Source organism: Corvus kubaryi, unplaced genomic scaffold, assembly GCF_017639235.1.
Source record: "Corvus kubaryi isolate FWS band 111438036 unplaced genomic scaffold, C.kubaryi_AGA036_p1.0 66, whole genome shotgun sequence".
Taxonomy (NCBI): domain Eukaryota; kingdom Metazoa; phylum Chordata; class Aves; order Passeriformes; family Corvidae; genus Corvus; species Corvus kubaryi.
The window spans coordinates 2,145,119-2,169,678 of NW_024582054.1; the positions used below are offsets into that span (position 1 = coordinate 2,145,119).

General features: G+C 38.8%; 1 protein-coding gene across 7 annotated transcripts in view; it reads right to left on the minus strand.

Annotated features, from left to right (window-relative positions):
* Positions 1-850: 850 nt before the first annotated feature.
* SIPA1L1 (signal induced proliferation associated 1 like 1) overlaps positions 851-24,560 on the minus strand; it is a 206,277-nt gene continuing 182,567 nt past the window's right edge. For 6 of the 7 annotated variants that reach the window (XM_042048146.1, XM_042048142.1, XM_042048144.1 and 3 more), the window contains 9 exons: positions 22,706-22,824; positions 19,959-20,398; positions 13,873-14,112; positions 12,635-12,800; positions 9,750-9,993; positions 6,620-6,766; positions 4,278-4,392; positions 3,710-3,791; positions 851-2,957 (listed from right to left, as the gene is read on the minus strand). In XM_042048146.1, coding sequence (XP_041904080.1) covers positions 2,814-2,957; positions 3,710-3,791; positions 4,278-4,392; positions 6,620-6,766; positions 9,750-9,993; positions 12,635-12,800; positions 13,873-14,112; positions 19,959-20,398; positions 22,706-22,824 — 1,697 coding nt within the window. In that variant the 3' untranslated portion in view covers positions 851-2,813. The remainder of the gene's footprint in view (positions 2,958-3,709; positions 3,792-4,277; positions 4,393-6,619; positions 6,767-9,749; positions 9,994-12,634; positions 12,801-13,872; positions 14,113-19,958; positions 20,399-22,705; positions 22,825-24,560) is intronic. The other variant, XM_042048147.1, reaches the window with a different exon arrangement.

Genomic DNA, 24,560 nt, shown 5'->3' on the forward strand with positions numbered 1-24,560 from the left:
AATGTGGACAGGGCAACTCCTTGACCTAAAGGAAGCTTTCTCCTTCAACTCAATTACCAGGATCCAATTACAAATGGTAAGACAGCTAGTTTTCTTTCCAAGATTCAATCTCAATTTTTCATCAGATGCTTCTATTTGCTCTTGCTGCTTCAGAGCTCTCTTGGTTCGGTAACTTCACTGCTAGAAAGAGATGAATTTGCTTTCCCCACATGCCTTGTAGGGATTTATTCAGTGGACTGGAAGACACTTTCCTGCAGACTGACCTAGTTCCACATTTTTAAGCTGTGCGGAATGCTGATCCAGTGGGCCAAAAAAACCATCTGTTCAAAAACACTTCGAAGGTCATCTCCCAAGTGAAAGATGGAGATCTGGAAAACAAAACAAATGGATTATCTGCCCCACCCTCCCAAACCTAAAACCTGATGTTGCATGCTCACAGGTTTGGCTTTGGGACGCTGAAAGCTCTGTGTGTCCTTGGGCAGATGAGCCAGGACAGTTTGGTTTTCACCTAAATTAGCTTCAGTCCAAGTAAGTTCAAAAACACTGATAAATTATAAAAAACCACTGCCTCTCCTTTACATCACTCTGGTGAAGCCCAGAGTAACTCTTAAAGGCAGCAAACCCTTGTAAATGGGGGAAGAAGATACATTTGTGCAATAATACAAGTAGAAAGTCAAGGGATGAAGTGTTTTTTACATAACAAGTAATGGCCTTCAAAGTGATAAAGATTAGGAATCTAACAGAGAATGGAACTCGTGTACAAATAAGCACTAAGAAAAGTGGTACAAGAAGAAAGCAGGAAGAAATGGACACTCTGGAAAGTCTTAACAAATCCAACAAAATCAGAAAATGGTTTAGAAGAACCTTTAAAATGAGTTTTATTGTCAGAATTTTACAAGTAGCCTTCAGTGGCATCATACAAGAAGAACTCTGTTGCAAAACTCTAATAAATAGTCTGCCCCAAGTCCCAAAATATTTTTTGAAATAAAATAAAACCAAACAAAAATAAAAGAGAATAAAAGCAAGACTTCGGGATGCTCAGAGATGTTAGCAATATTTCCCATTTACAAATAATATCAGGCATTATATAAATCTCCTTCATACAAGTCATTAAAAAACCCAAGACATTCTAAACCTTTACAAAAGCACTCCAGAAATAGTTCCAAAGAGATCCGTTTCCGTGACAAAACATTAGAGAAGAACTCCATGGGGATTAGCATCACAAATGAAGTTTGAGGTTGAAGTGTAGTGTGTACTTGTGTGCAGCAAGATTAAAGAGCGTGAAAAAGGGATTTGAAGAGAGCATGGAAGTCTGTGACAAGACTGTGCCAGTGATTTTAATCTGTGTATTTGAGAATGTGATAAAGGGGAGTGAGAGGATGCTCTCGAAATTAACCCCCAAATACACTGCACTTTATGGAAGGCAATATTTACTAAGGTAGTAACTATATCCTCAGAAGGGAGTAGAAAAGATTTCTCAGCACACTGCACAGTTCAATGACTGAGCAGACTGTAGTGCTTAAAAGTTGTATTTTGACACCTAAAAGGTATTTTCTGTAGAGGTAACACGTTGTGGCAAGTTAGCTGTTCCTTCAAAGAACAAGAAATTAACTTTGCTGGCATGAAGCAGTTTGGGAAATCTCGTGCTAGACAGTTTCACTGGGGACTGGGGATTTCAGAGCTCCAATCCTGTCCCAGTGCTTTAAAAAATACACTTCTCTAATTCCCCTTGACATATTCCTCTATCTTCCATAGTAAAGGATTTATAAGATCTCTCATGCAATAAAACACAACTTGAATAAACTTTTCTCAAACCTGCTGTGATTTGAGAAAACCAAAGAAACAGAATGGGAGGGCAGGTACACAGTGATGGTTTGTGGTTTTTCATGGAGACATTTCAGGGGGAAAAAAAAAAAAATCTTAATCTCTTTACAACTTCAGCTTAAGTCTCCTGCACATATGCAAGCAACAGACTCCCCTGGAAGGGAAGGGGGCTGTACTTAACTGAGCACTGTTGCTGGATCGCTTATGTCTCAGCCTGCCTGATGTGGGTATGAATTGCAGCATGCCTAGTTTTGCTGTTTGTAAAGGTACTTGCAGCCACTGTTTCCACAGGAAACAAAGGCCACCAGAAATGCTAATGCAGTAGATGTGTGATAATATGCCTCACCCATGGCTCACCTCTCTAGTCTCTCTCTAAGCTGTGGTGCTGGTTGTACTGTACCATACACTATGGACACGCGCTCTCTGCAATGTATGGGAAGGTAGCACTAGTAATCAAGCGCAAATTGCTAAGGAGACATCTAAAACATTGCATTACATCCCCTTGTCTGTGGCATACTTCAGAAAACAATGTTAGAAGAGCAGTAAAGTAAACATTTCTTTCTAATTTTCTAGATGTCATAATATTTGTCAAAGCTGCAAGGAAAAGCAGATTACCTGAAACAGAGAAAAAGGAGTTAATGGAAACAGAGGCAGATGGAACAGCAAGCCTGATCCTGGCCTCCAAATCATTTTGTACATAACAGATAAAGAGACAATGTGCAAAAAATAGACATTCACATTTTAGCAGTTAAACTTTTATTTTACCTTTTTAAAATTATTTACTTTGTTTTTTCTACAAAAGGCAGACATTGATTGTTGATCTGCAATTGTTCTGAGTGCGCGCAGAGATGCAAAAAAGGGTTATTGGAGGATGAAGAACAGGGAATTGCTCTGACTATACTTTCACATGTCATAATTAAGGTGGCATTAAAGCTTAAGTCCCAGTAATAATATTCATAACAGATAGTTTCCTTCCCCATACACCGTTCTCAGTTCATATCAATTGTGTTGAAAACCCATTCGGTGAATTTCTTCAGCTTTTCGGTTGCATTCTGGGATTCCTCCTGTAACCTCAAGTTGTCTTCCCGCAAATGTTGCACTTCAGCCTGAAGGCTGGCTTTGTCCTCTTTTTCCTTAGGCATAAGGAAAAATACAGATCTTAGTGGACATTTTAGATCATGCTTCCTATCTATCTAGAGCAGCGAGAATCTCTTGAGAGCATAAGTCTCATTCTTTTTAAGGATTTTATGTGCAGTAACACATGGGTTTATATCCAAAGGACATTAGTGACATCTCCTTCCTCGTGTTTTGCTTGCATGAACAGGATTTCTCTGTATTAGATTCTAATAGAGAAGCTGGCTACCGACGTGGTCCAATAAAATTGGACATGACCTGTTCTGAATGTACAAGTCCTGATGGTTAACTAAGCAAAAGGCAGGGAATCTTCCTGTAAACCACTTTCCCAGCTAAGAGACTTCATCTCACTGCAGCAGATCCTTCTTGGACCAAGTAGGCATTAAAACAATACGGGAAGTTTCCACAGCAGAAATTACATGTTTAGATAACACTGTCAACTTTTCATCAGCAGGATACATTTATATGGACTAACTTCAAGCCTTTTGCAGTGTCACCTGAATTAGGAGCGGAGGTACTATGAATCACCCTCCTAATTTAAGCAGAGGAATCAAACGCCTACAAATTCAGACACCCCATCCCAGCCGTGCATAATTAGAAGCCTGAGAAAAGTAGCAAAGAAATGTCTCTTTCTCATACAAGGATGAGACTGTCACAGGCTCAGGCATGGCAAAGCAGGCTTACACAGTTATTAGCATCACCAAGCACTAAATACATGTCTTACAAATCCTTCTGTAGATGAAATGCTTACCTTCCTTAAATCTTCTTGCAGCATCTTCAGCAAACCTTCCAGTTGGTCCACTTTAGAGGCGAGAGTTGGAGGAGATTCTTTACTGTTGAAAGCAGAAAACAAAAACAGGTATTGATATGATTTACTGTCTTCACATGGGGTAGCTAACAGCTTTGTCTATACCAAGTGGCTTTATGAAGGTATGCATTTGGGTACACCACAAATTCACAAAATTAACATAATAAAGAGTACCTGGAACACGTGCAGCACATTAAACAAAAGAACAAATTTAACTCATGATTAATTGGGGTCATCCCATCACTTGACTTCTTTCTACTTGGAACTTACTGTATGTGCTTTGAATTACCATTGCTTTGGACAGGTTCATGAACATCTCAGGCAAGAAAAACCTACAAATAGGTTCAACTGGACTTGAAATTCTTTTCTTTTCACCTCCTAATTCCATCTTCATGAGATCTTGTGAAGAGTTCTTGCATGAAGCCTGGAGATGGCTTCCAGATAAAGATATCCCTACTCTTTGCTTTGGTTTGTAGCTGGGAAAGCCTGCACATCTGGTGTATTTACTTACCCTGTATAAGGCTTTATCTGTGCAGTAAGCTGGTCCTCAGCCTGATCACTACTGGAAGCAGCGCTCACAGGTCTGTGATTTTCATCAGCAGCAGCAAAGAATGAAGCTCGCTGAACTGAGAAGGCAACCACACAGAGAAAAACAATGGCAGCAGTAATGATTATTTGTTCATGCACAGCACAAGAGCTATGCTGCAGGATCTCAGCAATTTCAGTCTGTTTCAAGCAAGATAAAGTGATGATATGACATACCAATGTCCCCTTGACAGATGCAAACTGCCAGTGCAAGTCTTTGCACCAGGTTTTCCACTGTACTGGATTCAAGAAGTACCGGCTCTGGCACAAGCAGCACTGTGCAGATCATCCTGGGTATGACTGCATGATACCATCCAATAACTTAGCAACTTTAGTTTCATTCACTCTATAAAGAATGCCTTTATCTTGAGGAAAGAAAAGCTCACTGTGCATAATTTGACCAATGTAATTTTTCAGAACCTGAAATTTTTTCCTTATGCCTTATAAAATGTTTCCAGATTGAAACATGAAACCTCTTTCCTGCCTTGTGTGTGTATCTCTTGTCCTGTAACTGTTCAAATGTTCTTACACATCTCTATATCACTGTCACGTGTGCTGTGACTGTAAACTACTGACTGCTCCTACCTCAGGAGTCTCCTAGCACAAACAGAAATATAAAGACTTTTAGCTTAATAAATTAACCGTAGCAGCTGCTGGGCTCTCACCGGAAGCCGAAGAGTATTGTTTTTTTCTGTTTGGCAAATTTTTATACTAGAGGTTGGTATAGCTCAGAGATCCAGGCAGTTTTTCTTTCAGCTGGTACAGATACTGCTATTTGTAACTTCAGGTGCTTGTGCTGAGGACACCAATCAGTGGTGTAGAAGAGGTGTTCAGGATCACAAATCAGAATTTAGGCTCCTTGGTATGTGTCAATCCCTACTGCCACCTGTCAGAGATTAGAGACTGGGATTATACTGTGACCAGACAACCAAAGACCAATGGAATTATATTGAGATCCTTCTCCAAGTCAAATCTGAATATATTTTTATAGCAGTGAGATGAAGCTGCCAGCTAACACATTACTCCAGCTTTTCTTCATCTGAGCTGTCAGTTTGTTATCTTGACCACAGTGACTGTGTTCACACTTCTAAAGAGAAACACAAGTCAGTCTGGGGCTTACCAAGTGAGGGATTCAGGTTAATGAGGACAGTCAAATAAATCTCACCAAAAACCAGGGGATCCTTTAAAGACAAACTGCCAACCACAGGGAAACGTGTTAAAACCTGAGTTTCACCCATATGTGGTGATGAAAAAACCATCACTACAAATTCATCTCCTCTTGAGGACTATGGCTTACTTTGAATACTCTTCCCCAAGACTGCACAGCAGAGACATGAGCCAAGCTGCTTCTACAACTCCTGTGGCAACAGAGCAGAGGACACGAGTACCTCTTGAACACCCACTGAGACATGCACTGTCTTAATGATATGTAAGGCTACTACCAGAAAACAGCCAAGAAATCAAGTTACTTCACAGCCTTCTCCAACCATGCTGAATAAGGTCTAAAAGATTCAGGATCAGTGAAAAAACACTTCCATGAAGGTGGGACAGCATATATACAGGTATCAGGAATAGGAACTTCTCTTTAACACACCTAGAAGACTTTTCCATTGGATTCTAGTAATGTAAACTCTCTTTTGTCTAAACTGCATTTAATTTTAAGTTCAAATGTATCTAGGCAGTTTACAGTTCTCTTCAGTTTACTAAGTGTCATGGAGATGGAAAATACCATAGGATGAAACAACACTTACATGCAAATCTATGTCTTTGGGGTATGCAGAGGCAAGAAGGCAATGAAAAAGTATATACCAACAAGGCCTATTTTCCAAATTATCTTGGTAGCAAACTTCAGCTGCACTACACATACTTCTTGCTAGTGCAGAAAGCAATCATTAGTGTGCTTTTTCCCTACTATATAACTTTATTTTTGCACTTCTGTGCTGGATGCCTTTCCTACACCAGCTGTGATATCTTCAACTGCTTCACATGAAATGAGAAGTGACCAGTTTCACAAAGATTTGGCCAAACCATAGCACTGAGGAATTCCAGTATGAAGAAATGGTATCAGAGTATTACATACAAAGTTTCAGGCTCTTAACACTTAACTTGGTATTTTAAATGAGCTTAAGAGTCAGACTAAGTAGAGAATTAAGAACAACAGAAACAAAAATCAGGATTAAAATAAACCCAACCAACCACAAATCCCACAGCCCTTAAAGAAACATGCACAAAGACCAGCTTCCTAAGTGTTATATTCTGAAAACTTACCTTCAAAAGCTTTGGCAGCATCTACCAAGTTTGACCAGTCCAGATCAGAGGCAGAATCAGGCAATGGCATAAGACCAGGGTCTGGCATGGGCTGCCGTCTTTGCTCCTGGATATCTGTGAGGGAGCTGTCTGAGGCAGAAAACTCTCCTGGAGCGATGCAGAATAGATTACAAACTCCATAAAAACACCCCAAAATTCCTTTCTTAATACTATTGCATACCCTATTCTTAACTTTTCTGGCACAGCACTTTGTAACCAAAATTCAGAAGAATGTTTGATCAACTGCAGTTGACCAGATACAGCCCTTTACAAAGCAGTGTTCTAAAACCAGAACATTCGGCTCCTTTCTAACCTGCCTGAATCTTTGCAGCTGAGCACTTCAAAAGTCAAGCTCTGACTCCTCAGCACTGGAGCTGGGAGCAATACTCTTCTACCCAACAATTCCTGCCTCTGCACAAGCTGAAAATACTTTAGAGGGCTCTGCCTCTTGCTGGGGCTTCTACAAGCCCTGGAACCTATTTGCTTCTGTAAAAAACCCAAAACAAAGCAACAAAACCATGGGGTTTTTTTCCTTTCTCTTTACAACCTTGTAAACCAATGGGAGCCGACTTAAATCTACCAAGACAAATCAGAACAAGAAAACCTTAATATTACTTTCAGAGCATTGCACATCTCTCAGCAGTTTAGTGAAACCTTCAGATCATTAGTAAAAATTAGCCACACCCACCTGTAAGATGGTGCATGGCTCATTATGGAAAAAAAACATTGGCAAGCTTGAAAGCAGGATACAAAAACCTTATCATTTTTGTGCAGATTAAAACAACAAAAGCGAAACACTTAGATTTTTATCACTAATTAGGGCAAGACTAAACTGTCAAACAAGAATTATCTACTTTATTTCAGTTTACTGGCTGGACAATCAAAAAATGGGCAATGCCTGGTCACATGTATGAGCTCAGATGCAGCAACAACTTCCTTTCTCATGCTCTCGATCAGAAAAGTTTTGAAAACCTTGTAGGTAGTATTAGAACAGAGAGATGTAGGGGTGAGAAGATGGAATGGGCACCTGGGAGGAGGCTGCTGAGAAGATTATAGTGAAGAATCTGCTTGGATCAGAGAGAACAGACAGTGTGACAGGCAGGATATAATCCCAAAATGCCATGAGTTGTGTTGTTTATTTCCCCTCCTTTTCCTTTCCCCCCCCCCCCCCCGGATAGTCTAGTTAAACTATATAACTTCACTAACTAAATTAACTTTGTAAGAACTTCAGCTAAATCATACTGCTGCCTGGGGAATAGTGACCAGAAAAGCTACACTGCATTCACTTCTTTGCTCAGAAATCTTGATTTTTTTTTTTTTGGCGTGTGTGTCTGTGCGTATTTACTTTTTGTAAATGTAATTTTGGTTCAATATTAACACTGAGGATTCGGTTCTTAGCTCTCGAAAGAGTTATTTTGCAAGTTGTTAACATGAAAATATTTCCAATTAGTGAAAAGATACACAGAATTAGATTAAAACCTAACTATTTGAAAAGCTACCTGTTTTAAAATGTGAGTTGGATTGTTAAGGCGGATGAGTAAATACGAGCATTTTTATCTCACCATTTTCCCTCTTTAGAAAAAATGGATGTACTCTGGAAGCTTTGAATTTAAAGAATTTTGAATAACTGGAAGCCAACAAATACTTGTGCTACTCAATATCTAGCTTACTTAATCCTTTCCTCAGCAAAGTGTATGTGGGAAGACAATTTGTGTGCCACTCAAATAGCTGGTCCTTTTATCATGCAGGCCCTACATTTTGAAGAAAATGGAAAATCTTGTTTTGTTGACAAAGGTAGAAAGGCTATGTGCTAGGAGGAGTTATCAGTTTGGTGTGGAAGAGAACATGACAGCAAAAGAAGGTTTTAGTAGTTTTCTTTTTGGAAAATACAGGCATTTCAATGAAAGGAGACCAAGTGCCGCTTCCCACTTGTACTCAGATGGCATCACTAATCTTCTGACCCCAAGCCCTCAGAAGCCAAATCCTCCATCCAGTTACAAGTACAACCAAGTCTGCGAAGTTATTTTAGTGCATATAAAAAACAGAAATGAAGAGAGCTCCGTTTCCTCTTATGCAAGAAACACGTTATACAGACACAACAGCTCAAGAAAATGTCAGGTTCAACACTGAAAACTGATGCCTGGTGATCACAGTCAGATGAAAAGAATTTAAAATAGATTTCTTGATCAGCCTTCACTGTCAAATGTAGCCTGTGTAGCTAAATACAGACTGTGCTTAGGGCCCACTATAGTGAGTTGAATCTATTGATAGCCTTGCATTTTCCTCTTGAAACATACTAAAACATGAATAAATCAGTGTAGACATGTACTTCAGAAAATATTGCACAATCCTACCCTGAGATCTACCTCTACCTCTGGAAAACAAACTCAGTTATAAAGTACAGTGGGAACCTGTGAAAATTCCCTTTCTCACTAACTGAGACATTCACATGCAGCAACACACAACCCATCAAATAATCATACTGAGACTTTTCAGTAAACTAATGGGGGAAAGCTGAGTGTCTTCTTGACAGCACTTTACAAATAACTTTTTCCAGTTAGCTGTGTGACTAAAATAAGTAATTCAAGTGCTGTAAAATAGATAGGGTAAGGAAATGAATCTAAAAACAATTGGTGCAATAAAAGCTGTATCTGCTGTAGCTGTGTATCCAAATGTCCACTAGCACTTATCCACTTCTGTATCATTATTTTCCTAATCACAATTTGTTCCCATAATCCCACACTACAGGAACTGACACCTGAAGTTCTCTCTGGTGAATAACCAGGCATACATTATTTGTCCATTGGTCCAACTGATCTAGGTGACTCTTGGAAGAAATGGCAGAAACTTGCAGCCAATGAGGCAAATTTCTGTGCTCCCTCCACAAGGCAAATGCAGGACCAATCATGCCATTTTGCACTCACTGAAGTGAGGGAAAAAAATATAAATTTTATATTTTCAGTCATGTGACTGGACTCTCTTAATTTGAGCAAAACCAAGATGGAACTACTAATTGCTGTAACAAACATTTTACCCCAAGATGATTCCAAAAGGATTCCTCACAAAGTCGAAAAATGGGAAATACACTTACCATGTAGTGATTTCATTCCCAAAGTATAGGATGGTCTCCGTAATGGCAGCGATTTTGGGAGAGAAGGGTAGGTGCTGGTGAATAGTACATCATTTGGCATGGCTTGGTCCAAGAGCGAGGCCCGTGAGGTGAAGAAGTGGTCCCTTTGACCACTGTAAATACTCTCATCTGACAAAGTCCTTTGCAAGGCACGCCTTGTGGTAGGAGTGCTGGGAAAGGGAGACTGACAGGACAGAGTGTGTGACTATACATTTATAAACACAAATAAAAAGAAATGAGAAAAAAATCATCAATAAAGAAGCTTTTGAAATAACTTTTAAAACCTTTTTTTAAATAAGAAACTGAGTATTAACATAGCATTTTTTCAGAGTGGACAGGAGAAAAAACTAAAGGAATTAGCTTTTAAGGAGATTGTAACTAGGTAACATATATATAGAGAGAGCTCTTTTTTTTGCCTATCTCACATTCTAACTTTTGAACAGACTTCAAATTTCTCCTAAAGTGGAAATCCCAGGCAGCCCTTGCTGATTCCAGAGCTGACAGTGTAGCAGAGAAACGGATACAGAAAGAGCCTGAATGCTGCACAAACCAGAGTTTTCCCACTGCCTGGGGGAGGCTGCCTTCCTGCAGGCAGAGCACCAGAAAATGCCAGCTAATTAGAAGTCTCCTATTACTGAACAACTACGAACACTCACTACTGCTGTGGGTCTCCAGAAGTATTTGCATCAAAAGTAAGTAAATGGTCCCATGAATAGGAAGAACTTGTGTCCTACCCCCACAATCATCCCAGCTTCCTCCATGCTCCACAAAGGAGAAGGCAATGCTGGGGTAGCCTGGAGTGTAACTCCAGGCTAGTGCCAGAGAGCTGCTATCATGACCATTCCCACCAGTAGAGACTCTGATTTTCATGAAACCTGTAGCAACATAGCTATCTTTAAGGCATAATATTTCTTTACAGTTTGGTTGAAATTTGGTCCAAAGGCTTTCATGGAGAAATTTTTACAGAGCCTCATTTGCTCTGTAAGAGAGTTTAAACCAAAAAAAGGAGAAAATGGGTTTTCCAGAAGGAGCAATTAAAAACAGAGTTGCATATTTGCACATAAAAATAGTCCTCTCTTCTCGGGGAGAAGAAAAACCATGTTTAAACAGACAATATTCTATTCCTGTGATCAAAATCCCACACTACAAGGTGGGAGAAGAGCATGGAAGAGTGACTGTTGGTACTGTACACAGGAAGACAACCTGCCAATCCCCTCACCTCTTACAAATTTTAATATGAGAACATTGCTGGACATGTTTGTTTTATGATTAAGAATCAGAATTATTAAGATTACTTCCAAAGCCCAGCTATCATCAGAAGATAAGGAAATAAAGAAGCCAACTTTCCATTTCTCATGCCAGTTTTCTATTATCAAATCCTCCCCTCTGTGTTGCCTCCTTCAGGACTTGCCCATCACATTATGAACCTGCATATACCATTAACACTACAGAAATTACAGCTTCTGGTACACAGTTGTTACTAAGGCATATGGAAGACTGAACTGCCTTTTTTTTTTTTTTGCTAATGAAAAGTTCTGGTACCAGAGCAGGGGAAAGAGAAAAAGTTACTTGTCTGAGAAGATACAGTGCCCAAATAGTAGGTAAGGAGATAAGAAAGGCCGGGAAGATAATACAAAGATGTACAAGACACACAAAATCACAGCCTAGAACAAATTCTACTGGCAAACAAAGCCTATGTCAGGCAACAGACAGAAAGGAGGAGGATTTTTGGTGCAGTGAACTAATGCAGGCCATTATCGTTATTTTTCTTTTTTTTTTTTCCCTTTTAAAGTGTCAAAAAATTTTGTGCTGTAAGACTTCTTCTCTAAGATGAACTCTAAGTCATACAGTGGGCAAAATTAAGTTACTTTTAAAATGGAAAAGATGCCATTTATTGGTGTGACAGAACATTGTTAACTTGCTGAAATTTATCAAAAGTGCAACCAGGAAATAAAGACCAGGGTAAGAACTGATTCACTAACCCCAAAGCAGAAAAACAGCAAACCTAGGAAGATATCTTGGAATGAGAACAATTCTCTTGCTCTAAACAACCAACAGGAGGTGTTTGCATCACCCATGTCCCAATCCCCTGCAGAACTACCACAAACCTAAGAAAAAGGTATCTTGCCAATGACAAGGTTTTCTTATCTCTAGCCTTCAAAGCAACATCTTAAATAATCTGTGTATGGAACCCACACTTACAAGCTTTAATAAGCCACTTCAGGTTTTTACTAGCAAAAAAAGAAGTTACAGCTCTCTCTTCTGCATGGTTGCTGTGGAAACAATTTGGGCTCTGGATGATGAGCACTGGCTTTACATGGAGACTAGAAATCAAGACATTCTCTTCCAAATTAAGGATTCTAAAAATTAATATATGCACTTACACGTTATTCAGTGTATTTTGAAACACATCAGGAAATGTTTCTAACTATTCTGCAAAAATATCTGTTTAAGTTTTGGGATCATTTTTGATAACAGGATTAGTGAGGTATAAAAATGTGCTTTTTGCAGGGAGTTTCAATACTGTTAGTATGTCACTGTCTAGCGGTGCAAGCAGAGAAGAACAGTTAAAATATGTAAGACAACGCTACAGGATTTTCCATAACCCCGCAGTACTAAATGTTCTTCGCAATTTGGCATATTAGTCTCTTTAAACCTGCACACAAAGTTGTAATAATACTGCAGAGACTGTAATAACGAAACTTTTCACCAAATGTATTTCTCCAGCAATCAGTTACGAACAGATTATTTTCTGTCCATGATGAGAATTCAGGGAATGCCTCGCATTTTATTTTCCTGTTATGGGTGAGAATAGAAAAGATTCTGTCTCTCTCTCTTTAACATACCTTAAAATTCTTCTGGGATTCAGGCGTTGGACTATCAAGATCTATCAATTTCTTCAGCTCTTCTTCAACAGTGGATTTGGATGCTCGTTTTGGGGATGCTCGCAGGTCTCTTGCCGATGCCCGCAGCCGAGGGTGGGCCATTTCATTGCCATCACTCTGGTGACGTCTTAAATGAAATGGAACAGACACATTCAGGTCTCAAAGCCCTGGGGCAGGAGGCATGAATGAAACAAGAATTATAGCACCCTCAAGTTTTTAAAAGAAAAAAACTAAGTAGAGGGCACAGAGGATGGGAGAAGTTTCACTACTACAGCAGAGACTCACCTTAGTGGATGCCTGTGGAAGCACTAACCTTGTTTAAAAACATCAACTAGCAATACATTAAAATAATTCAAAGGTTAATGTAATACATTTTCCCAATAATGGACTGAATCCATTAAAATAAGGTGCATTCTGTACAAAGCTAAAAAAATATGTCTTCAGAAAGCAGCGTATCACCAAGTTTCTTTAATATTTCAACTGGCTTTTTATAATGTAGTTATCACAAAGTTTCACCATTTCCTTCTGACAGCCAGTTATTGGTATCATCTAGGGATACTGTGCCTGACTCAGTAACAGTCAAGAAGGTTTGAATAAATTACTTTGAAATAGGCTTTCTGAACTACTTGCTTTTTGAGTCATACTTAACAATATTTTCACTAGTAAGTTGTTTTCTCAATTTCTCTTCCAAAAGAGATGCTTGAATATTGTAATGCTGAGCTATCTTGCCCTGCTTTAAGCTTTAAGACGGTTAGACTGGATACTGGCAGCAATCTTAACAAGGCAACGTGGAATGCCAGAGTTAATGCACGGCATGCATGGTACTACTACATGGATGAGAGGTTTAAGTAAAACTCAGGCTCTACAATAAGAGGATTTTTAATATTTGCTCAAATAGCATTTTGAGTCACCTTTAAAAAGTCCCGAGAAAAGATAAGCTTTAATAGGACTGAAATCCACAGAGCTTTCTAGAAATGATAAAACCCCTAACTTTTACAAGTTAACAGGGAATGAGATTAGCCAACTATCAAATATTTAAACCCTAGTCCAGAAGACTAGATTAGAGATTAAGTTCTACAGAAAATGAAGCATTGTATTAAATAGTTTTGAGCTCTTCTCTACAGAGAACTGTCAAAGATCAAAATGTTTCTTTTACAATTACAGCAAATGATCAAACAAGAGAACAAAAAAAGTCTTACTTTCTTGAATCCATAAACCCCACTGAGTTTATTGTCCCCTCTGGCTTTTTCCATCCGATCAGATACTTGCTAGTAGCACCCTGGCGAGGGTAGAATGTCCTAGGACCAGATGAGGAGGAAGAGGAGGAGGAGAAAGAAGGTGCGAGCTGGGGAGAAGTGGCAGAATGAAGCTCTTCTTTAGGTGAGCTTCTGGCACTGGTGAAAACAACAGGGCTGGCAGAGTGTCGTGAGCTCATGGTACTAGGAAAAGAACATAAGAAAGACAAAAATTGCCTCAAATGTGCATAGATGGGTCTTGTTTACCTGATTTTTAAGCAGAACTCTAGGCAGAAGATGTTATTCTTATCAACAGCGGATAGAGTAGCAAAACCAGTTTGCTCTTCTTAAGGGCCTTCCACCAATGTTTCATTAAAAATATCTCACATAAGTAACAGAAAAATTTTGCAAGCAACCTCTAAGGATACGATATAACCACCCTTCACAAAAGGGGAAATCTAGGGTTCATTGTCATTAGGCAGCTTAAAATACATGAGATTTTAGTTGAGTTAGCAAAAAAGAACTGAAGTCCAAACTCTTGTTGGAATTCCTGCCTTTTAAAGAAAACATATTTTGAAGGAACTTAAGCAACAAGAAACATCTCTTTAAGACCCCACAACAAACTAAAGAAGAAACCCATACAGCTTTGAAAATAGGGCTTTCTGAATTTCACCTGAAATGCAGTTATGTAGCATTTGTAAGGAAAAAAACCCAAAAACTTAGATTGAGAAGTTAGAGCAGGTGTCTAACAGATATCACTATTCGTCAAGACAGAAAACGGAGCTGGGATGACCAACTGCAGCTTATTGATGGGAGAAGGAGAGGGGCTTTAGATGGAAGATACTCTTTAGTTATGCTGATATTCAAATCTGATGGAACTAGCTTCCTATCAGGAGTGCTAGGCCTTAGACAATATTTACTATAACAACCTTAAAAGGTCAGTCATTTATAAGCACAATAACAGGAAAACGTTACATCTAGCTTTAATGCTGAAATAGCATTATATATCTGGAGACCAGTTTTCTACCAGCTCTCTACACAACTTATCCACATTTTCACCCCTGTATCCAACACTGCAGTGAAGGAACTTGAAACAGATGGCCCCATGGTAAAGAACAGTTTCTGACTGAGAAATAAAAATTAGCTGGAAGGCTAAATAAAGTCACTGAATAATCTCCTCTTCCTTAGCTTAGCAGAAAATTCTTCACCAATCTTTCCATAACTTAATAAAACAATGCATTTTCACATCTATCCCTTTTACTGAAACAGAACGAAGAATTTAAGGTTAAATTTGTGTTGCCACCTGGGAAAACAATACCACCTACATTTAGTCTCAAGCAGTCAGTTACCTAATCTATGCCACTTGTCTGGCTCCTGCTGTAGTCAATGAAGATATATCCTAAGGAGGTGATTCTGCTTGTCTTAAATTAGGTATCTCAGATATGCAGGGAGAATTAATGCTTTGGAGTTTCTTCTCTCCCTTCATTGACAACATATGGGAATCTAAAGAATCACCCTGAAATATGTTTCATTTTCATGTGGCTCAATTTAAACACCAAGATTCCCAGCAGCCAAGTGCTGTGAGTTTGATGAAGAGCTTGGGTGGACTGTAGCCTTCTACTGTCTGCTGCAAGCCCAGGGGCATCACATCAGGGGCAAGATGCACCTCTCCACATGCACACAAATCCAATTACAGTAATACAGATTTTATATTATAGAATTATATTTCTTCCTTTCCTCCATCTGTACATTTGAAAGGCCTATACAAAAGACAGCAGATTGAGAAAACACAGGAAGATAATTTTCCTGTCCAGCCATCCCATATATTTGGTGCCGCACAGCACAACCGTCATATTTGTAACAGATACAAGTAAGCATAATTTATAGCAAGAAAGCAGAGAAGATAAGGAGCTAGGGGAATAGGCAGTAAATTTTTCTTCATTCCCCCTTTGTCTCTTCCAATATGGAAAAAAATCTCCTACACATGCTGAGTTAAACCAGCCCATCTGTGAGGTATCACTACCACAGCATAAACTGCCATTTTTACCCCTTCTAAATACACTCAAGAAGCAGAAAAGTCTTTTTGCTTCAGTGTAGGGAAAAAGGAGAAAGAAATCTCTGGCCACATTTAGAATTCTTTAACCCATTAGGTATTGCTCAAGGAAGCGTTAATTGTGAGAAAACAGTTTGTTAATTAAAACCAGTAACAGCTCCTAGACAGGCTAATGGTGTTGCTCTTCAATGTTACTGGGGAAACAGTAAGAACTGATATTAATTATGCTTGACATAAAATTTATATAAGATGCAGACGGATATATAATATTTATTGCATAAGATGCTATAAATACATATTGTGCATTTTAAGTATTATTACTTGAATATTTATTATAATATGCATCATATAATAGATGCCAAGAGTGGCCTGGTAAATGCAAGTGAAATTAGCACACAGTTATAAATAAGGTTTTCTTTAAGGTAAATTGCATATTTTGAGCTGTGGTTTTTACAATAGAGTATTTTTGGGAGGATATTCTGCTTTGGGACTACACACAGAACTGTGACTACGACTCAAGCTTTTCACCCTACCAGTGCACACAGGCAGGCCAACACAATACTGACGGGCAAAGAGACACACTTGTTAAGTGAGAGCATATTTGGAGAGCAAAACACTTTGGATAAACTCTAGGAAAACTAAATCAGAGCTGGAGCACTATGGTAGTGATGGGATGTTATTAGAACATTTGACACCAGGAAGCATGCAGAGAATTCATCATACTGTAACAGATACCTAGACCAGCTTAGTTTTTATCTGGAAGAGACTCAGTCCTCTTTCTCAGGACACAGTCACTATTGGTCCCCTATCTCCCAGCTCAATTATTGAGACACCAAGGACTGAATTATGAAAACATTCAAATACTACAAGACTGTCTGCAAAAATTACAGATGAGCCATTCATAAAAGCACTCTACAATAAATAATAACCTTAAAATTATCAGAAGTAATGAAAAATGTACTTGATTACAAATAGTCAAAACTACCCTTTTAATTTTGGTAAGAAGATGATAAGAAACTGTATAGCTTAGGTAGAAATGAAAGTTTGATTTAAATTTTTTGTAAGGAATTCATGCCATCAGCACACACTGCTTCATTTAATGACATTCAGCTATAATGATTCTGTGTAATTACTGGCCTACATAATGCAGTTCTCCTGGGATGCTATGAGAAATCTGCACAATCATCAGGAAGGACTTAGGGAATGGGGGTGGAAAAGAAAAATAAAACCCAGCCAGAAGCTCTGCTGTAAAAGTTAATCACTATAATTTACATTTTGCCACCAGTTCTCAGGTACAAGTTCTTTTATGCACCATTAAATGATCTGAGCAGTAATTATCACTCTTGTCTTCTATAGACACAAACACTCTAATTTGTAGTTATTTTCTTTTCTTTTGTCACAGAGAACTTTTTAGGGCCATATTCCTTTTCTTCTTGCTCAGAAACCCAACTTTAAAGACATTACAGACATTATGGCATCTACAGGCAAAAGATAAAAAAGTGAGAAGCAACAAAGGATAGCAATTTAGAAACTGATAGAGAAACACACCAATTAAGCTGTTCATTTCTCATGAAAAGTAGCCTGTTCAGAACCTTTCTTTTGTCTCCCCTCCTTCACCTTCTTGAAGCAGGCATCTTCATAATAATCTCCATAATCTGCGCTTGTCTTTTGGAAGTGCCAGTTTAACCAGCCTCCACTTCCAAGCTGTTGTGCCTCCACAGAGGAAGCAAAGAGAGTTGGGAGCAAACAGCTGGATGACCCAGGGTTCTACTGCTGTTCAGTGTGCAACCACCAACTGAAGATGCCACAGGAAACAAAATCAAAGTATTTTATCCCAGACTATGCCTTTGTTTTATTGTGAGGCATCAAACAGATGCTCTGGTCTTCAAAAATAAGAAATAATAAAGAAGGAACATGAGTAAGTCTGGTTTTAATCCACCACAAGAAATGATGTATGTGCAAGCATTGCTGCATTTCTCAAGTATCATGCCCCATGTGTTCTATAAACTGCTACTACTCCTTGTTGTGAAGAGTTGCATTATTAACATCTGAGTTTTAAATGAAACTTGGCAAAAAGAAACCTCAACTGTTTTCTCCAGAATAAAGGCCAGGAAACCTTTATCTGGAAATTTCAGTGACAGCCCCAAAATTACTAGCAGAGAGCAATTCCAATACCATCAGAGAAACACTGTACCAATTAATCCAAGCCAACTGAAGACACAATGTTATAATACAATAAATAATGAGACAACAACCTAGACTTCAGTTTGCAGTCAAGTTGCAAAGTATATCCATGGAAGATGAGAGCTGTCAGGGTGTGCCTGCCCTGCTAAGTGTTGCTTTCTATAAAATTTTCTCAGTTTTTCTACTGAACTAACCCTATTTGGTGCTCAAAGGAGAAACCAGAACCTCAGATGTACAAAGATGCCATTCCATTAGGCTTCACGATAAAGCTTCCAAGAGTTACATACATTTTCCAGGATTCTTTAAGTCGCTTCAGAAAAAATCCTTCCAGATGAAAATGCTGCTGACTTTATTGCAATCAGCATTTTGTGTAAGAATCTCAACATTTAATGTCATTGCCAGTTACATTCAGACAAGTACTGCAGGACACTTGGTAAATTCTACTCAATGTTAAAAAATGCATATACACAAACTTATCATAGAATAAAAGGTGTAACAATGTAGACAACCATTACATAGACTTTTTATCTTCAAGAAAGGGTAATATGCTAATATGCCAGGAGTCTAAGTAAGTCCCTCTGCAGAATATTTTCTCCAGACTTGCTCAAGTCCTTCATGCATGCACAGCTACTGGAAACACACCAGCCTCAAACACCTTGGGTGGGATTTCTATCAACCAAGTGTGAGCTTTGGTGCCAAAAATGGCCAATGAAGAGATGCAGTAAACCACAGTGGGACCACCATTAATGGATTACTTAAGTCAGAATCACCATAACAAAGTACATGGAGACCACTGCAGTCTCTATGACAACTCCTTATTTACAACTACTGTATGAGGAGTTAGCAAACTGTTCTCATAAACATCTAGTCTTGCACAGTAGCTTTGTTCGAGACAATTATCAGAAATTGCTTTGGACTTTCAGTCTGCAGGTATTTTAGCTACACTCTCAAAACAGACATGCCTTAAGAATAAAAATGCAACAGTCAGGCTCCACAAGGCCAACAAACTATGATGATCCCACATCTTTCCCTGAAAGACCTATGTTTTTTCTCTTGTTGCTAGTATGACAGAGTAGGAATATTTTTCAAAAGTACACTGAATACTTCTTGGAAAATGGGTTAGGAAAATGGTCTAAAACATTTTCTGCTTCTAGCAGCACTGATTGACTTGTAAAGTGGGTATCTTCCATTTGAGGTGTTCAAGCACATTACACACATACTTGATATTGCCAATTTTACAGGTGGCAAAACTGAGGGGAGAGGGAAGGTGACGGTAATGTGTCATACCCACAAGCTTGCAGCAGAATGAGACTAAGATCTACATGCTAGCACTCCCAAGCAACTTGCTCTCAGTATTGATCATACCAACTGCGAGCAGATTTCTAAACAAAGACCAGGGGCAAAAACGCAAAACATCTAAAATGGGTACTTGCAAGACTAAAAATGAACCCCATATCAAACTGTTCATTAATAACATGGACTGATCTCCTTTCTGATCCACACATGAACTGCAGTTGTTGCAAGATATTCCCCATAAATACATCAGACATGTCTGTCTTACGGATAGTTTAGGAGCAGCAGTTTAGTACAGAACATGCTCTTAAAGACTTTTAATACTATAAGCAGGAGCAGATGTGAAGACTTAAGGTGGTCTTAATTTTCAAGCATTCTGCACAGTGAAATTTTTCAAAATATTGATTAACGTAAGTAGAACACTCTCTCTTCAACATTCATTTCTCACTTTTGATAGGTTAGGGAGTGAGAATGGGAAAATGAGTGTGGGGGAGCCAATCATACAAGAGGTGAAAACTACCTTGTATGTGAGACAGCATCACTTAGACTGTAAGCACTGTTCTCCCTTGTGAGAGGGTTGGAGGCTGGCTGACTCTTGCTGTGAATATCCAGGCTGAGTGAAGATTCAGCTTTCCGGTCCATGTGGCTGTCCTTTTCTAATGTCCTGTCTGCAATGGAGACCACTTCGCTGGAGCTGTGCCACAGCGGTGCCACCTTCTCCTTGGTCAGCCCTGTCCGGGGAGATGTCGCCGCTCCCAGGGAGGCAGTGCTGCCATGGCTGGGTCCGTAGGAAGTGGTATCTATGCCACTATCAGCTGAAGTCCCTTGAAGGTAGTTGTAGCTGTTCAGATCCGATTCCGTGCGCTCTCCACTGTCATACCATTTCTCATCGCTGTGAGCACTGGAGGCATTGCTGGAGAGTGTATTGCTGCTGGAATGGCTGGAATAGTGGCTGTCAGACTACAGAGTAACAAAATTATGGCAATGGAGAGGAGGAAATAAAGGTTACAAAAGCCACCACTGCATAATAGGAGCTCTCCTACCTGGAGGTATTGCATAGATACACAGAGGAGACTAATAAGCTCTAAAAATTTAATTCCAACACAATGCACATCCTCTGTTCTGAGTGCACATAAAAAAACTTTTCGTATGGATTTGGAAGCCAGAAAAGCCTGAGTTATTTGTATTTTGTCAAAAAATACCTTGTGGTGGTTCCTTTCAAGCATAGTTCTGCTCATCAGCTCAGTCCAACGAAATTGGCTAAGCTATGGAGACTTTGACTTGGTTTGTAACTATGATAATGAAAAATACTCTAATTTTAAGACTGCACGTTTTAGAACATGAAACAACCAATCCACAGAAAGTGCACGTTATTTTAGTAATCCAATTGCCCATCAAAAAGTCGAAGAAGAACATAACCACTGCTCTTCCTCCTCCGGGCAGTAGGGTGTCTTTCCTCCTCAGCAGGAGTGTCCTTTGCAAACGACCAGTGAAACACCATTTAACTAATGTGAAATTGTTTTCCAACAAGCAGAATTGCATGAAAAGAAGCTTTAATGTAATGCTTTTAAACTATCCCATAAGGGCATACCAGTGCCTGCCTGGTTTGTATGTCCTGTCCTTGGTTACAGCCCACTGTCACAAAAAAACTGGATGTCCTCAATTTCAAAGTGGTGGAATATCCCATTTCAAGAAGAATTTCTTGTCATACATTTATTGCTTAGTAGCAATAAATGAGGTATTTATAACCATTTGAATTCTATGGAAGTTATCTAAGTTCTGATCATCTACAGAATCAGAACTGAAGCAGTAGGGAACAGATCTGTTGGATGACCACATGGCCTGGGAAAAAGGGAATTGATGGAAAGGAGACTTAAAAGTTTCCTATTTGATTGAACAGACAGACAAATATAAAAAAAACAGACACTGCTTCTGTTTTCAGAAGGGAACGAAATAGAGAACAGATGCATATTGAGAACAAGAAATCATCAGCATCCATGTTTTTTAATATACTAAAGCAAGAATTGACAGGAAAATGGGGGAATATGATCTGGACTCCTAGTTATCTCCAATTAAAGTTACTTTTCTTCATTAAGAACTTCATCACTCCCCCATCCATCTGTCCACATAATAAAGATTTACTTTAACAATGACTAAACCAGAATAATGCAAGCATTAATAACTCCAGTGTCGCACTTTGCACTCAAGCTAATGAGTTATGTATTACATCACTATCCAGTCAAATCAATCTCATGAAAAACAGGTCAATCTAAATTTAAAATCTAGTCTGTGCTTCTAAGAATATGAAGACAGGTGTGTTACTGTTTGGGTTTCTTTGGTGTTATCTTTTTAAAGTAATAAGTATGCGTTGTTATGAATTAATAATCTAAAAGCAACACTGCCAATTGCATTGAAAGAATAATGCTGGCAAGCAGGAGCAAATTAAAGACTTGGAACCAATTAAAGACTTTCTCACATCTCAATAAATGCAAGTAATACTTTCAGTAACATCATGCAACACAACTCTATATTTTAGCTTGTTGCACAAATAAAAAAACAACTGATACAGCTTATTGAGTAATTTAAAGCTTAAAGGGTGCTTCTTTTTTTACAGTGACTTCAATAATTTTCAAGACATTTTAAATTCATGAACATTACTGTATTTATCTATCTCTCTGTATGTAAATTGGGAAGTGACAGTCTCCACAAAAGCATGAATAGTTAACTCTGCAGAGACAGAAAGGCAGAATTTACTGTTTAGAATTTCAAAACAAATAAAACAAGTAGGTTTTTCAGCAGGATTCCAGGAGACCTTTCAAACAGACTTCCAACAGTGGCTAAGGTACGTTATGAAAATGGAAAAAATACAAAACCAAAATCACTATTCTGTCTCAAAGCAGCAGCTTTCTGGGCATTGCATTAGAAAATGTATTAGTTAAACTCTAAGACTTACATGTGAGGTCTAGGAATAGCTTTGCAAATTTTCACAAATCCTTTACTTCCCACAAGATAACAGACAAGAGGTTGCTGTTCAACTGGCAGCAAATCTTTATTAACTAATAAATATTTCAATATGTTGTGCTGTAGGATTTAGGCAACAACAGGCCTGCTCTACTGCTTCCTCCATGTTCGCGTAGGGAACGGGATTTTTTTTCCTTCCCTTTTTTAATGGACACTCTAAATATAACTTTGAACAACACTTCTGATATCAAGAGCTTGTGGAGCAAAAGCGAGACATTAAATAATTCCTTTTTTAGGATAACTTACATGACCCTGCTTATTTGGAGACAAGTGTACCACGGGATCCTGTCTCATTAGTCTTCCACTGGGGCTCTCTCTGAAGGACGGCAATACTTTTGAGACTGCTGGGAGATGGCACGTTGGCTCTGCAACACAGCACACAACCATGGACTGAAGGGAGCAGTCCTATAAGCTAAGAAAACATGTAACCTGATTTTACATTGCAATTTTTCCAATACTACCATTAGCCAAAAATGGACATATTGTGACAAAACACAGGTGAGGAAGTGGGGGCCCATTCCTGCCTGGCATAAATCATTAAGGCTTTGTCAAAAACCAGCTGCCACCATCCTGACTTTTGTTAGGACAACCTGAATGGTATCACGTCCCCACTGCCAAACAGCACTACATCAGAACATTGAAACAGTTCGTTTTCACAGGGTATTGACATTGGATCTCTAAATGCGCGATACCTGCTGACAAGAGATTTAAAAGACCGAAGACCCACATTTCCTTAAATGGCATTCTATGCAAGGCCAGACAATAGCAAAAGTCTACAGTGATCACTTAAATGAAGCCGTTTTCCCCAGTACAACTGGGGAAAATACTACACGTATTTCTTATCAAAGTTGAGTGAAATAAACATTTTCTAATTGAAGAGATAGCAAAAAAAATCCCTTGACATATTATCATCTTAAACATTGCTGGCTGTGAATGTGGAAACTGCATAGATGTACAAAAAGAATACTTATTAAACTAAACCTGACAAAAGTGAATGGAATTCAAATCACTCATTTACTGGACACTCAGAGGAGTGCACTTTGCCAATAAAACTTATTATTTTCCTAGGAGATAACTGTGGAGGTCTAGAGGGTGTTCAGACACAGCCTGTTAGGTAGGTAATTGTCTTCTCAGAGTTCAAGGCCAGTATTTTAAAATAATCTCTCTCAGTTATGAGTTTTTACACGTACTTCTACATACAATCTGCACTTCTAAAAATGCTCCTCTTAAGTAGAATACATGCTTACAAAAATCAAGTACTTAACAATACCCATGGTAAACAGCAGTGTTTTCTCCAACACAGCTACAGTTTATTCATCTTGATCTGCAGCATTATGAGCTCTTTAAAAAACAAATAAAAGTTCTGAGTTTTTTAAAGAATAATAATGATGATACCAGCAATATCATCATCAAACTTGATTTCCCCTGGCAAGTGGTAGCAAGCAGTGTTGGTGAACAAAGAACAAAGGTATTCTGTAGTGAAGGATACACCAGGAAGGTGTCAATGTGTGGATTCACTACACCTAAAGCCTTCTTTACCTTGAGACAGATTATCCCAAGTGGAAATGTACTTATTTGTCATCAAACCAAACTTTCACCTAGATTCACCAGATTGGCAATAAAGTCTCCAAATGGAGATGCAGCTTCCAACTCTATGAATGAAGGACAATACACGAGAGATAAAACACAGGGATTTTATGTCAATGTGTGTTTCTCATCCTTTGCCAAATGCCGGAGCCATCTCTCCTGCCACGCAACTTTTCCTGTTCTTTCTGGCCTGATTTATTTTGCTAATATGTTGACACCTGACACTGCGGAACAGAACTTGCTGGCAGCTCCACTCAGTGCCAGCACCAACACCCAACTGTTGATCTGCAAAAGTAATGCTGAGCAAAAGATCATTTTTACGTGTCGTTACCGTCACACAGTTTCAAAACACAAGCGATTAAAATTGTTCTGTCAAAACAAGAACTGCAGATCAGTAAAATCAGTTTTTTATTGAGAAGAATGGGGGGAGTTATGAGGGAGGGACTGACAGATGGCTTTGATAACAAGGCACAGCTTACTGAAGTTAAGGTGTGTGAACCAAGAACATCTTCAG